At 47.3% G+C, this 16,159-nt stretch overlaps 1 protein-coding gene across 1 annotated transcript in view; it reads left to right on the top strand.

The window, feature by feature from the left end:
* Window positions 1-16,159, top strand: part of nav2a (neuron navigator 2a) — a 113,656-nt gene that overhangs the window by 45,784 nt on the left and 51,713 nt on the right. Inside the window, 5 exon segments of the mRNA XM_069165679.1 lie at window positions 1,633-1,766; window positions 9,671-10,970; window positions 13,240-13,349; window positions 13,461-13,572; window positions 14,514-14,942. Coding sequence (XP_069021780.1) covers window positions 1,633-1,766; window positions 9,671-10,970; window positions 13,240-13,349; window positions 13,461-13,572; window positions 14,514-14,942 — 2,085 coding nt within the window.

Below are 16,159 nucleotides of genomic sequence, written 5' to 3' on the forward strand. Positions count from 1 at the left end.
TTTGACGAGAACACACACCCCCCCACCCCCCCACCCCACCATCCACTATATAATGTGACGTTAATAATTAACACAGAAAGAATCTGTGGCAGGGAGGTGCGTCTCCACTACAGGACAATGATTCACTGGAGTTTTTGTTTGCATTCACTCACTCACATCTCGATCCGCATGCGCCGTCCTATGATGTCACGAAGCACGCCCGAAAGTTGAATGTAGGGTGTGTTTTATTTTTTATTTTTTTTATTTTGCATGCAGCCCATCCCAGACTTTGTTTGCACCTGCGCCCGCCTCTTCAAAGTAGTGCAATGGCTCCACCCTCTGGTCGCCAGGTGTCACTACAAGAAGAGTTGACGTGCAGAATCCCCCTTCCATCAAACACTTGCCAACGTTTACATTTTTTTTTGAAACCTCAGAGTCCGGTTCAGTCGGAGGTTTCTTCCTGTTAAAAGGGAGTTTTTCCTTCCTTCTGTCGGAGGTTTTTCTCCCTTAAAGTGGAGGGTTTTTTTTTCCTCCTAGCGTACGTGGGAATTGTTGGTTTCCTCAATATAATGTTGTAAAGGACTCTACTCTGTGGTAAGTTCCACCTGGATAACCCCCGTTTGAAAAAAAATATAATTTTTTTTTTTTTTTTTTTATAAGCATTTAGATTGAATATTTCCTCACAGCCCTCGGGTCCATCGGGAGACAGCAGCAGACGGACCCGCCCACCCATAGTTGAAAGTCAAACGATCCGATCCGTCTCCATCAGGTCACTGCAGGTGTACACGGGGGGGAGAAAGGGGGCGGTGGAGGGGGGGGGCAAAGAGCAAACAAAAAGCTGAGTTCACAATCCAGGCAAACAGACTGAAAAGTACCCAGAAGTGAAACATTTGTCTCGGGAACACCCACAGCTCCATGAAAAGTCTGAAAATAGCACGAAAAGAAAGACGGTGTGGTTTTTCCGGAGTCCTTTAATTTGAGGTACACTCGACCTTTCAGCCCAACTGGAGACCACTTCCCACAGGAAAATCAACTAGGAGGTCAAACAAGGGTCATATTGTGACTTCTCCTTTAATGTTTTGTTTTTTTTCGGCGTCGACTGAGGTCATGAACTAAGCCAGCTTGTTTGGGATATTTTATTTTATACCTTTTTTGGCAAAAACATATCCACTAAACAGGTGAATGATATTGATGATACATTTTTTTGGGGCACTTTGCTTCATATAATCCCCAAATTGTTGTAAAAGAAGCAGAAAAAGGATTCAAGAAGAGCATTTTTTTTTTTTCCCCCCCCGGAGTGTTTCCTCCTGTGATATGTTGTTTTTTGCCCCAAAAAAAGTTTTCACATCAGCTTTACAGTTGTTACTTATCGTACCAGTGCGTTTCCTGTGTTAACTCTAATTACGCCCTAGAAACTGTTGACTAAATGTGTGCTTGTCCTCACAGAGTGTGTTTTAAACTTTGCAGTGACCTAATGTGTCTTTGCAGCGTGTGAAAAACACTGCTTTATGTTGAATATTCTCACGTAAAGGTATCATCTTCTAAATGTTTTTGGCCTGTTTACACCCCCCCCCCCCCGCCCCCCCTCCCACCCTGTCCTTCTTCCTTCCTTTCCTCTCTTCTCCCCCTTCTCTCTGTCTTTCTACCCGTCAGACTTCCCGGCCCGACGACGAGGGTGTCCACTGCAGGCGGTGACATCCCTCCGAGGGGCCCGGTCGGCGCTGCCGGGAACAGACGCAGCCAGGGCTTCAGTGACAAGACCAAAGCCAACTCGCACCCGAACAAAGGTAAGGCCCACAGACGGTAGATAAAAGTGGACGCAGCTGAAAAAATGAGGCCGACGCCGAAGTGCCTCCGGCTGCAATACCACCGAGTGCCACTAGTGGGCGCCTCCAAAAACCCTCCGGCTCCACAGACTCCCATTCAACTGGTCTCGTAAAATTCTAAGTCAATAATATTTTTCCAGCAGTTGTCTCGGTGTTGTTCGCTAAAGTCGCTCCTTCTTATTCGTTTTCTGGACGTACATCTGAAAGTATTCCGTCGTTAATTAGAAAATGAGCTTCAAAAAGCTGTGTTTTTGGGGGCGTGTCTGCTGGATTGACAGGCCTGCGGTGCGGTCAGGGTTACAGCTACCGGTGCGGCGGGACGCGGTATCGTCGGGGTTTCCGATCCGATCCGAGTCAAATCCACCGCTCGCCCAAATATGGTCACTTCCTGCTCCGAACTAGCAAAGATGGCGCCGGCCAAAATTTGAACTCGAGGCTTCGTAACGGCCGTTCACAAACCGGCGGGTGACGTCGCTGCTGGTTGGCCTCGTGTCATACTTAGGTCTGGTACCGGATGCCTGTAGATCCCGTCATCACCACATCATAACACAGAGATGGCCTTGACATCTTATAACAGTAGATGCTGTAGTGTGTGTGCGTGTGCGCGTGCGTGTGCGTGCGTGTGTGTGTGCGTCAGTGTGCATGTCCCTCACGGCTCCTAAAAAGTCTTAACGTTGCCGTGTTTAGGATAATTTTATGCTGAATAATGAATCCCCGGAGTCATTTTTGTGTTATTCTAGTTAAAATGGAAGTCAGCTCAGTTGCTCAGAGACCGAGAGAACGTATTAAAAAGTGCGCGTCGCCTTCAGCGTGTACCGAAAACAACGGCGTCCTTTGAAGAAGGAAACAACGAAGAGTGGATGTGCATACAGATCAAGACGATGACGGGGCTCATCGGCCTCTTTCTTAACGTTCAGTAAACGGAGTCTGATTCTGGACATTTATACTTCACGTTATAAAGAGCATTTACGCTCACATTTTTTTTTATATTGATTTTGAGGCCGTCCAAACATTTGAAAACATCACTCTAATGTTTTTAACAACTCAATGATACGATGTTACTGCAAAAGAAGCTTGATTGGTTTCACGCCAACAGTTTTTATTCCTCTGGTATGTGAAAAGTAAAGATCTTATTTCTCATAATTTATGACACTTCTGACCAAAAGGAACTTTCTGCTGTTTTTCCATCAACACAATTATACCGTCTCGAGGAAAAATTATGAGAATTTCAGCCGCATTAAGTCGAGTCAGTTTCAGTTATACGGCGCATTTGAATCCAATAAAAGTTGACCAAAAGCCTGATGATGTAAAAGCTGAAACATTTAAGCCATTAAGGACCAGAGAAAGCAGTATTCTAGAAGAACAAGCGCCCTCTTCCTGTTTGGTGAAGTTCAACATGGATGGTGAACATTGTTTTCTCAGAAATTCTTGTTTTCTTTGCTTCGGTTCAGAAGCACAGTCAATAATTTCTGTAATATCAACGAGCTTAACCTGCCGTTGCTCTGGAGCCAGACGGAGGCAGGAATCAGCTGCCGCACACCAAAAACACGTCGTTTAAAAAATGCTGCAAAAATAATAGTTGAATTGAATCAAAAATGAAGCCGTGATGTAAAATGTAATCCTCGACTCCCGTTTAGTGTTTACGAAAGGATGTTTCTTGGACATCATGTGTACACACCTTCGACCTCTGATAAGGAAATGAGAACTGATAAGATCTCTTTTTTTTTGTATTTCTTTTTACGTGCGTCCGAGCCTCTTTGGTCTTTGAACGTGAAGTTATTGTTATTAAAAAAAATAACTCTCCCCTTTTCACTCACGATAAACAACATCAACACGAGATTAGACGGTTTAAACGGAGCGGTGAAGTACAGCGAGCGCGCTTCCATTCGCCGTCTTGAGAATCAGGAACAGACCTGCCCAGTTTAACTCCTTCTTCCCCTGCGCTCGTGTCTCCGGCAGTGTCTTCGGTGACAAACGTCCTTCTGTCGGCACTCGGTGGGCCGAAGCTTTATATATAGACCGTGTTAGTGTTCGCAGTCTAAACTCATTACCGCATTAGACGGAGAGCTCTGACCGCCCAGAGAGAGAGAGAGAGAGAGACGGGGCCAAGGAGAAAGTGTGTGTGTGTGTGTGTGTGTGTGTGTGTGTGTGTGTGTGTGTGTGTGTGTGTCGTCTGTGTTTAAACACTGACGATTTAAAGGGGGACCAACACTTTGAGCAGCACCGCAGGGACGTTTATTCTGATGTGCGGCTCCACCGGAGACGGAGCAGTTCATCAGCGTGTAGACGGATGAAAAAGATCACCAAGAACTGCTTTTTAAATTTGAATGAAGCGCAGATAAAAAAAAAAAAAAAAAAAAGGCTTTTTGTGGCTTTTTTTTTTTGCATTTTCACTCTGCTTTCTATCAGCAGTGGTCGCGGCAGCGTTTCCATCAGAGACGCGGGAAGTTCCTGGAAGTGCTTCAACCTTTAAATGTGGAGTCGAAAAAAGCTCTGACTTCTTCTTCTTTTTTTTTTTTTGTAGCATCTCTCCAAGGATCCTGCTTGGAGATGCAATCTCATCCATAACTAATACACACCCACACACAGCACAGCACATGCATTTAGCAGAGTCAGCAAATCCAGGGAGGTCAGAGCGATCAGAGGGAGCTTCTGCGGCAAATAGCGTTGGCAAGAAAGTGTAGCTGTAAGCTGTGAATACTGTGAATGAGAAGGATTTGGATGGAGCCCAAAACAGCTGAGGAGTGAGTCACTGCTCAGGTCGAAGCGTAAATGAAGCAGCTGATGCGGATTTAAGACGTGATGTTTGTGGTTTTGGGCGACGAGCGGAAAAACTAAAGTGAAGCGAAAAAATTCGCAGTCAAAAAGTAACAAAGAAAAAATGCATCTTTCTGGTATGCAGGTGCATGTTTGTGTCTCCTGTTGTTGCCAACAAGCCCCTCCCCCTTTACCATCGCTCATTCCTCCTCCTCCTCCTCCTCCTCCTCCTGCGCTCCCTCCTGATGGCTTTGCCCACAGTTTGGGACTCTTCCCCTTCCTCTCCTGTCCTGTCCATCCATCTCCTCCTCTCCCTCACTTCTTCCTCCTGGATGTTTGCAGCACCCATGAGGTTGGTCAGCTCTCGCTTATTGTAGACTTACCTCTCGCTAGGACTGCAGAGTTTCAGATGAGTCATTTCAGCTTGAACTTTTTTTTTTTTTATATAATTATGGTAGTTGGGTTTGTTGTTGTTGTTGTTGTTGTTGTCGCTGTAAATGCGTGGAGTGTTGAGGCTGCAGAAAAGCAACGATAGTATCTCAAACTAATCAGCCAACTTTTTGGGGTTTTCTCATAAAGTTACCAAGGCATCATCGAACATCTGATGAGACCCCCCAGAAGTTTTTTTTTTGCCACGAAATAACACACGTGGGGACACTTTAACTGACGTAGGAGTGCGTTTGCTGCAGGTTCAGCCCGCCAGTCTTTTTGTGCGTCCGGATCCGCCGCGCGTCGATGGTTCTGACGCCGGAACAGAGTTGTACAGGAAAGAAGCAAGACCCGAATCTGCTGCTCTGCTCTGCCTTAACGGAAAGTGACAAGACTCCACTGAGTGGTAGAGAGAAAGTGTGTGTGTGTGTGTGTGTGTGTGTGTGTGTGTGTGTGTGTGTGCGCGTGTGTGTGTGTGTGTGTGTGTGTGTGTGTACGGCCGCTGCCCCGGCTGAATGAATAGCCCTCTGATGAGCTGTAGCGTCACTGTTCCAGTGTATTCATGTGGAGAAACTTTTAAAAAGTTCTTCGGTCTCCCACACAAAGGCTCGGCTGTCCCGCTCACTTTTTGGAGCACAATGAGTGAGGAGCGAGCGAGAGAGAGAGAGAGAGAGAGAGAGAGAGAGAGCAGGCTTCTGAAATCTGATGAGTCAGCAAACACCTGCAGCCTCCAACTTTGTGCCAGATTTCTTCTTTTTCTTTTTTTTTTTTTTACAAACTTTAAAGGTGTTGGTAAATAATATAAGACAAAGAGCCTGACCGATCGGGATGAGCTGTTCTCACGAGGCTCTTACTGCGCAGCACCACGTGAAGGCACCAAACGTTTTCAGCCTGTGTGTGAGGGACTTTTCAGGTTCTGCTTCACCTCTCGTGACCGACGGGTCGGAGGACTTGTGATGTCTAAACCGTGTCAGCCGACGCCCCGTTGATGCATTTGCTGCTTATTTGTGTGTGTGTATGTGTGTGTGTGTGTGTGTGTGTGTGAGAGTGTGAGTGACAGGGTTTGAAGTTGCAGAGCAGAAACAAACATCCCCCCATTTACTGAACGCACACACACACACACACACACACACACACTCTTGCACGCACACGGAGCAAGAGTGTGTGAAATTACACCGTTTTTTGTTTTTTTACTGGGTTTTAGACGGGCGTGAAGAGAGCTTCGGTTGATTTGCTAAAACGCCTCGATGCTATCAGGGAGGTTCTGAGAGAGAGACGGCAGCTGGACCGACCGGAAGACAAACTCAAAAGATGTGTTTTTTGTGGCGGTCAGGAAGTGGTCAGTGATCCCTTTTTCCTGTGGGCTCAGCTTTTTTTTTTTTTTTCATTTTAATCTCTAACGAGGGCAGTAATTGAAGTAATATACTTAAATTCTTCCAACGTGTGTCCTCGAGCGGCCGAGTGAAACGAAAGGGCCGTTTTAAGTTCCAGGATTTGGCCCCCCGAGGCGACGCCGGGTCGTTAGGTCAGTGACCCGCTCTCAGGCCGTGTTAAGACAACGGTTTGTTTATTTTGAAGGGGAAATTGCTTCCTCAAGTGCATTTAGTGCTGGAAATTAAAACCTGGCCCCTCAAAATTGAAGCCAGGGAGAGAGAAAAAAAAGCTGATTTCCAAAAAAAGATTAAAAAAAATTCTCAGAGGCCTTTATCCATTTGGTTGTGTTGGTCTTTTACTGTTTACTTCCTGTGTACTGTAGCTTTGTTGGTTTTTTTTTTCAATATCCTCCATTTAAAAAAATAAAAATAATGATAATATACTTTTCTGAACTCAAGTTACAAAGTGTTTCTCATATAATAAGCCATTAAAAAAACAAAAACAAAAAACAGTGAATTCAAACAAGCCTTAACAACACAATGATCGTATAAAAAAATAATAATAATAATAATTAAAATTTAAAACTAAGAGAAATAAGTGGATCACAAAAATCAACTAAAATCAACTAAAACTAAACCGATAAGTTTTTAAGAAGAGATTTAAATGATGTCACAGGCAGCTCGTGCCATAACTCAGCAGCCGCACTTTTACTTTTTTCGCCATAATGAAATCTTTACTCCCCCTGGTGGCCTCTTCATTACCTGCACAAAAGGCGGGTTTGAGTTTTGAAACAGCAGAAAATTGGAAGAAAACAGCTTTAATCGTTCCTTTTGTTCGCGGCAGGTTTATGTTTCTGAAGTGTTGAACCTCGGCAAGAAAACTCCGGATCTTTTTTTTTTTTTTTTTTTTTGGAGTTGCATTCGTGTTCACCAGGCAACGGCGTCCGAGTCCGTCCGCTTCTGACCCGACGCGTTGAAGATTGACCGCTTCCCTTTCACCCCTGGCAACATAACTGGAGCGTGTCCGTCCCGGTCAGCGGGTCCAGTCCTGACAGCGGCCAGCTGACCCCGTGTCCAAAGGGCCTCTCCTCTGTCTTTTTTTATTTCTTCTCCGGGTTCCTTTTTCTGATCCCAAATCCCAGCTGACCCCGTTCCCGGACAGCACGGACCGTCCCGCTGGCCCGTATCAAAGCTTCAGTCATCCCAAACCTGCGGTGCCAGTCCCCCCCCTCCCTCCCCTTCCTCCCACCTCTCATTCAGCTGCCTTCAATAGGAAGCCAGCTATTAGCAACCTGACCCACTTTTCCGATTGCTAACTACTTGCACAGCTAATTGGGCCCTAATCACTTCCTAATGGCTGCATTGTTTTCGGTGCTGCTCTCACTAAATGCTAAACGGGGAGAACGGAGAGGGGGCGAGTGGGTGCCTTCTTTTTTCATTAGGGGCATGAAAAGCGCGATGAAAATGCAATAAAGTGGAGGGCCAGATGAGGACGAGGTAAACAAGCAGGTCGAGGCTTCAATAGTCTGCATAAATGCTGACTTAAAGAAACCACATGAATAACAAATGAATACGGGATTCAAGTTTCCATGTATGAATTAATGGAAACTTGAATCACGAGAGAGTTATATGATCATGTCCCTGTGTGCTCCGTCGGAAATAGGACAATATATTTATAGTTTGTTGACCGAGAATCTTATTTTCTTTGAGGAAGTGAAAAAAAAAAAAAAAAACGTCCAGTAGAGTGAAATAATTTAGATCTCAGATTTTCAAAAGATCCAATATCATGTGACCTTCTGCTAACACAGCACCCGGTGTGAGAACTAAAAATATCCTGTCGGTCCTCTGACCTTCATGAGGGGAAATTCAAACAAACAGTACCAGTACTAAATACCGTGTATTATAAAGGTTTGTAATACATAAACAGCCCTTAAAAAAAAAAAACATCATGTGAAGTGTAAGTTTAAATGTGTTTTATCGTGTGACTCAAGTAAACAGAACAGAAAAAAAATGAAAACATTTTAAATTGATAATTAAAAAGTAAGACATATGTGTGTGTACATATTTGTATGTATTCTATTTGAGGGTGAAGACGTTGTGATGGTTAAGGTTGATGCATTATGTCAACGATTATCCTCACGACTATAGATAGACAAATATGTGTGTGTGTGTGTGTGTGTGTGTGTGTGTGTGTGTGTGTGTGTGTGTGTGTGTGGGAATGTGTTTCTGTAGTTGTGCGGACCAATTTTTGGTTAAAACCACATTCGTGAGGACAAACACACTTGATGAGGACATTTCGGGACGGTCCTCTCAACTCTGAGGGTTAAGACATGTTTGTAGGGTTTAGCTCGGAGTCGGGTTAAGGTGAGTGTGAGAGTTGAGGGTTAGTTGGGACGGCTAAGGTTGTGGTTAAGGGACTAGGGAGGGCATCATATGAGTGAGTGTGCTCGCAACTATGTAACGACAAGTGTGTGTGTGTGTGTGTGTGTGTGTGTGTGTGTGTGTGTGTGTGTGTGTGTGTGTGCAAAGTAAGAGAGAGACGTTGCAACCGAAGTGTTATGATTCATTCCCCCCGTTCTCCCTCTCTCTCTCTCTCCCTCTCTCTCTCCCTCTCTGGCCGTTGGTGTTTGAATATTCAAATGTTCCTGGTCTGAGCTGCGTGCCGCCGGTAGCACGGCTCCACATGCACACTAACAACCTCAGCAGCCCTCAGGACTCTCCTGTTTTCAGAAAGGTGAGGGGGGGGGGGCATTGACTTACAGTGATTTACACCAGGAATTACAGCTCTTTGTTCTTGGTAAGTTTGCTCGTTGAGACGCTGCGAGAATTTTACCCGGACGATTTCCTTTCACGGGTCATCCATCGGACATATTTTGCCGTGTCGCAAAATGTGCTTTTTGTTTTCCGCTGGTCTCCAAGTTTAACTTTAGTCCTGACGTCTGGTTTACAGGTGACGTAGCCGGACGGCGTCGCGTTGTGAAGCAGAGGGACCGTGACCAAAAGCAGTCCATATAAGTCCGAGCCTTATAAGTGCAACTTGACTCGACCTGCTTGGCAAAACCTGAAAGCACTCGAGCTTCATTGTTTCTATAAACAGTTTGTGATGGACTCCTCTCTTGTTAGTGCTATAGGGGGCTAAATGACTGCATCAACATAGGCCACCTCCAGGTCCTTATAAGGCCGCTTTGTGTGTGGGGTGTCAAAGAAGACTCGGCATCTGGTTCGTCTTGTCTCCCTCAGTGCTTGATTTTTCCTCTTCCCCATCTTTTAAACGTCCTCCGTTATTTGCCTCTCGTTGCGGTGCAGATTCCTCAGAGGGCACGACCTCGCAGCCTCCGGCGATGACTGAGCACGCTCCGCCATCCGCAGTGACCGTCGGCTCCTCCACCAGCATCCCCGCCGCTACCTCCGCCCTGATCCCTCCATCGTCCTCCTCGTGCTCGTCCTCCTCGTCCTCCTCGTCCTCCACGGCCATTCCCCAGCCCAACAGCAACAGCAGCAAGCCCTGGAGGAGCAAGTCGACGAGCTCCAAGCACGCCGCCGCCGCCGCCGCCGCCGCCTCCTCCGCGGGCAGCCCGCCGTCCGCCATGCAGGCCGGCAAGCAGGAGAAGGACGCTTCGTCCAAGGCCGCTGCGGCGGCCGAAGCTCCTCCGAAGGCGGTCGCTCAGAAGTCGATGCTGGAGAAGCTCAAGCTCTTCAACAGCAAGGGAGGCTCCAAGTCGTCCGCCGCCTCTTCTTCCTCCTCCTCCTCGACCTCCAACGGCGTGGGGGCGCCGGGCGACAGCGCCGCCCCGGCCAGGCAGCTCGGGGCGGGGCAGGTGGAGAGAGCCGAGACGGGCTCCAACACCGACCCGCTGGAGGAGGACGACGGCAACGTCCGGCCGGGACTGAACGGGACCAGCAACGGGACGGCTTACGGAGCAGCTCCCTCGACGGTCGCTACCGTCCCCACGACCGCCAGCAGCCCCAAAATCGCTCTGAGGGGCATCGCCCAGCGCACTTTTAGCAGAGCTTTGACCGCCAAGAAGAGCTCTGTCAAAGGCCCCGAGAAGGACAAGGACAAGGAGCGCGGGAAAGAGAAGGACAAGGAGAAAGGGAAGGAGGCGGGGAAACGAATCTCAGTCCCCGATAGGACGGAGCTGAGAGGAGAGGAGCTCAAGGAGGAAGTAGCATCCGGCGCTGTTGACGCTGACAGCTCCAACAAAAGGACCTCTAAAATCGCAAGTTTCATTCCCAAGGGGGGCAAAATGGCCAAAAAGGAGAGCTCCACCTCGGCACACAGCGGAATACCAAAGCCAGGAGGCAAAGCCCCGGGAGCCGGGGGCAAAGCTTCCTCCGGGAAGGAGGCGGGCGAGAGGCCTCGCAGCATGCGGCTAGGCGGGGGTCTCGCCATGCACCGCGGCCCCCTGGACAGAGACAGGGACAGCAGACACTCCAGCTCTACCTCCAGCCTGGCCTCCACAGAAGGGAAGAGCGGCGCCGCCCCGGTGGCGGGAGGAGGCACTACGCAGAGCACGGCCAGCAACACAGTCAGCGTGCAGCTACCTCAGACGCAACAGCACCACAGCCACCCCAACACCGCCACCGTCGCACCTTTCATGTACAGGTAACGCCGCACATCAAAACTTTGCTCACTTCGTCACTCAATTTTAGCGTCAATTTCAACTTCCCAGATCACATAAACGCTCCAATGAGGGTGAATCTTTTAACGACTCACAGTCAAAACACGATACGTATTATGAAAAGTAAAAAAAAAAAAGAAACAAAGATGATGGAAAACCAGAAGATTAAGGGAATAATAGACACTTCACAGACATCATAAGACAGAGTCATTAAATCGTGACGCGTTGTATTTATTAATACAGATTAATAATAATGTGGAAGCGCAGACCTCAGCCAAGGCCAAGAGTTAAAATACACTGGTGCCTTTCTGAAGCCTCAAATCTCAGCTGTTGATCTGGTTCTCTATAAAATCACAGCTTGCTCTATTAAGTTTGAGCTTGTGCATGTGTATCCCAGAGTATTACTGCTACGCATGAAGGAGGATTGAGATAAGAAGTCATTGAAATTGAAGTATGGCCTATGTTTTGTTCCTGTCGAACTTTAGACTTTATTAATCCCACAGTGGGGACATTTTGTCGTCACAGCAGCATAGAAACACAAAAAGGTGCACACAGTAAGAAAACATTTACAAATACGTATACAATAAAATAAGATAGATCAAAATTATTATTTTAGAAAAAAATAGGAGCAATGAATAAATACACACATACACACACACACACACACAAGCTACATGCACAAAAACAAATCAAATGAAATAAATAAATACATCTTGGGATGGATGGAAAGTTTGAAATAAAATACAGTGCTTTACTGCCATCTACAGGACTTCATTTTCTATTGGTTTATGGCATTGAGGAGGCCAGATTTTCTGTCTGGTATCGTTGATAAAAGTGAAAAATAATTAATGGATCCAATCCAAAATGTAATGGGTTCCTCCGCTGCCAATGCTACACGCGTCCACCAAATTTCATGACAATCTAGATTGTAGATTTTTTTGGGGGGAATCCGACTGACAATCAGACAAACAAACTGCACATATAAAAATCAGCACAGGTAATAATTATAGAATCAATAAATGTTAAAAGTGGGTCTTGATAAATAAACAAACATTATACATGTGGTACATTTGCATTTGAAAGGTTGAAGTTTTCGGTGATGAATCTGCATTCTACTATTTAATTACACTACCAATCAAATACATGATAACCGTTTTGGATAAGGTTTATCTCAGCTTATAACTGAATGCAAATTGGTGTAAAGCGCTTGTTTTGTGTGTACAGGACCGCGCGAGGTCAAAAGAACTCGTCGTAAAACCTCGAGTTCTCTTGACAGCATCTGAAAACACGAAATCTGAGCTTGTTTTGGATGTTTGTTCGTCTTTAAACTGTTAACCCGTAACGTCACATCTCTCTAAGTTCTTGTGTTTTGACCTGACCCCGTGTGCGCACTCGTATCCGGGCAGATATGCGCGGATGCCGCGCGCCCCTGACCTCTGTCCCGGTCCCAGTGTGATAAGGGAGGAGGTCCCTCACGCTCTCAATAAGTCCTTTCTAACAACCGCTCATTAGCTTCCTGTCGCTCCCCCCCCCCCCTCCCCCGCTGCCTCTGGACGTCCTGACCTGTAGCTCAGACCTAAAGAAAAAAAAAAAAAAAAAAAAGACAGCACCCCATTATCAGAGCTCAGAAACTTCCTCTTCTGCAGTATACCTGTCAGATAGCATTACCGGCAGGATTATACCACCTCCACCTGTCACAAAGAGTCTGTTTGACAGCTAAGGGAAGAAATCCTGATGTCAAGCCTGACAAATTACGTGGAAATAACCTGGAAGTTTCAACCGGCATTAAGTCTGGTAACCCTGAGAAGTTTGGATGCTTTCAGTTTCTGTAGAGCCGTGGAAGAGTGAAATCGGCGGCTTGGACTTGCTTGTACCCAGAGCGAGCGTACGGCAGTCAACGAGGACAAAGTCTAGGATCAGGCAAAAATAACCGAAGGCTGAATATACACCGAGGCGCTCCAACGTCATCGTCTCCCAAAGCTACCAGCCGGTGCAATGACCGAACCGTATTGATTTACCCTTCAAAGACAAAACTTTCCCGGCCGACTGAGGGCTTACAGCAGGCATTTCGTTTTGGACCCAACGGTCACAAGACCCTGAAACGCAGCGGCTTTAAACTCCTAATCGGGTTTTTATCCCCCTTTCGTGACAATTTGCCAAGCATTAGGTTCCCACTAAACGCTCCATAATTCACCATCGGTGATTTACCCGCTTTGATCCGACGCGCAATTTGCATTTCCTCCCTCCCCCCAGATCCCAAACAGACGGCGAGGGAACGGTGGACACGGAGGGCGGCTCGGCGGGACGAGGCGGAGACGCGTCCTTCACCAAGACCGGCCAGACCTCCGTCGAGGACCTTTCAGGTCGGGGTTGATCACTCAACGATCGTACCGAGCCCGGCTCTGTTTTTCTAGATGAAACGATGTCTTGGCATGTTGGTAAATCTTACCGAGGTGGATGTTTATGGTCTCAAGCAGGCGAAGATCCAGAGACGCGGCGGTTGCGGACCGTCAAGAACATAGCGGACCTGCGGCAGAACCTGGAGGACACGATGTCCAGCCTGCGAGGAACTCAGGTCACACACAGGTAAAACAAAAACAAACAAAAAAAGAACTCTTAAAACGTATTTACTCTCTCCTTTCAATCAGTAACGTACTCGGCATCGTTAAAGGAACAAAAATACGAGAGATTTTTCAAAAGCGTTCTCACTTTAGCTCGTCGGGTCGGCAAAGCTCCCAAAGAGGTCCGTAAAAACGTGTCGCGGTAGAAAAACAAAACCCTCTTGTTTGGGGGGTGGGGGGGGGGGGGGGGTCATGGAAGTTTAGCGCCTTACAATGGCCGCCACGGTTGAGCGGTAAACAGAACAAATCAGGCTCTGTGTTTGGGGATTTGAGTCGGTGGCCGAACTGCCTCGCGGTCAGCAGACCGTGTCGCTCCACGTTTACAGGTATTACCTCCTTTTTTCTTTTTCTTTTTTTTCTTTCTTGTCGCTCCTTTCAGGGGTCTTTGGCTTTGATCGCAGGGTGTGTCCGTGATGTCGTCTTTGCTTCACGGTTAAGGCTCTAATTCCCTCCCGCAAGTCGTTTTGACCTGTTGCTCTCGGCTGATCCAGCTTTCTGGGTTCATATTGGGCTCTATTGTGAGGTTCATATTCTCTGTTTCTGCTGTTTTAGACCGTAATAAAGAATCTCCTGTTTTCCGTCCGTCCCGGAGGTTACGCAGTTCGTTCGCTGTCCGTTGGTTTTCCGGCTCTATTCTTTTGGACGATATCTCAAAAGTCTCTGAGGGGATTTCGGTGATATTTGGTGGACAGATTAGTCTTGGGCCAAAAAAAAAAAACAGTACATCTGGTTTTGGTGACGATCCAAAGGTGAGATTTCGAGTATTAAGACAGCGTTCGGCTTTTTTTCCCCTCTCGTGCTAATGACGAGTCTTTGAGTAGAACCTTCAGCTTCAGCTTTTGCGTTACTTTTGAGACGCATATTGTGCCTTTATTTACCCCTCGTTCTCCTTATTTACCTGCCCAGCACCTTGGAAACCACCTTCGACGGCAGCGTCACCACAGACATCAGCGGCGGCGGCGGCAGCGGCGGCAGCGGCGGCAACAACAACAGCGGAGGCGGTCGGAGCATCCTCAGCCTCACTTCTGCCCGCCCCTCGCTGTCGTCATGGCGACTGGGCCAGTCCAGCCCCCGTCTGCAGGCGGGCGACGCCCCCTCCTCGGGGAACGGCTACGGCGGGCGGGCGGGCGGCGGTCAGGGAGGACGCTACCTGTACCCCGGACACCTGCGGCGACAGCTGGCCGGCAGGGGAGGGGCCCTGTGCAGCGTGGACCTCGGAGACAGAGCCGGCGAGGACTTGGACCTGGACGGGGTCGCCGTGGAGGTCACGGGATACATGAGCGACGGAGACGTGCTGAGCAAGAACGCCGTGCGCACTGATGATGTCACCAGCGGGTAAGCGAATTAAAACCGACGGAAGATGTTTTAACGCCTGAAGCTTTGGGAAAAACTGAAACTGTTAATCGACGAATCGATTGACAGAAAATGACTCGACAAAAGTTTTGTTCAAAACACGAATTTACAACTTTTAAATGGTTCCAACTTCTCTGAAAGAAGGTTTTGCAGCATTTTCTCCATTTTATCTTGTTTTTGGATTGTTGTCTGGATGAGACGAGCGAATTTGAAAACCATTTCTGTGGTTTTCTGATTTGATAGAATAAACAATTAATTGATACGCACACAAACACACAAATTTATATCTGCGCTGTTTCTAGGACTTCGATCTTCTGGACCTTAGACGTCGTACCAGGAATCTGCTCGAGACACTTTCCGAACACGGGAGTCGTACACATTATGAACACACCTTTATTAATTAATGGTAAAAAAATGTTTAGTCGTCATGTTTTGCCACCTGCCGTGCAGCAAATGCAGTTTCTTTGGGGATCAAGTGGTTTATATTTTCATGGTTGAAATAATTACTATTTTCGGTTGATCTTAACATGCGTGACTTCTTTTGCCACAAGAGGGCAGTAGTGTTCCTTTCGCCGTAGGTCTGTTCTCCAGCTGTCAACATCCCAGAGTCCAGCCTCTGCAGCTGTGAGCAGCATTTATCCCGTACAGAGCCCACAAGTATCCCTGCAGATAGAAGTAACGCCGATATCCACGCGACCCGTTCATTTTCTCAGACGAAGCCGGTGTCTGTGTCATAACAGCCCCCCCCCCCCTCCTCCCTCCCCCCAACCGCATACCTCCGCTGTCACGCCGTGTAATTTAAAGCTCTGTTATCGTCGTTATTATCAGATGGACCTGTAAAAAAAAATTTTTTTAAAAAGGTGCAATCGGGTTGCATCGAAAAAGATCCCGAAGAGCTGCTTCGGGGATTCGTTAAAAAATTCAGATGAATGTAAATGAGGACATCAAAAAAAAAAAAAAAAAGCTCTTAAAAACCTGGAGTGGAAATGACTTCATCTGGCCTCCAGGGGGTTCCAGCTGACTCAGCAGCCCTGAGGCAGTTTTAAGAACGAGAGAGAGCGAAGCGCTCCGAAGGACTCGAGGTGTCTCAATGTGTGGCTGCGCAGACAAAGACGGGCCGCAGACACACCTGGACAGGTGAGCGGAGGCATTTCCTCCAGATTAAAAACTTGATATCCAGGCAGGCCAAATATAATATA

This window comes from Embiotoca jacksoni, unplaced genomic scaffold (genome assembly GCF_022577435.1).
Source record: "Embiotoca jacksoni isolate LCO1_2020_lvr unplaced genomic scaffold, fEmbJac1.0.p SCAF_35, whole genome shotgun sequence".
Classification (NCBI taxonomy): Eukaryota; Metazoa; Chordata; class Actinopteri; family Embiotocidae; genus Embiotoca; species Embiotoca jacksoni.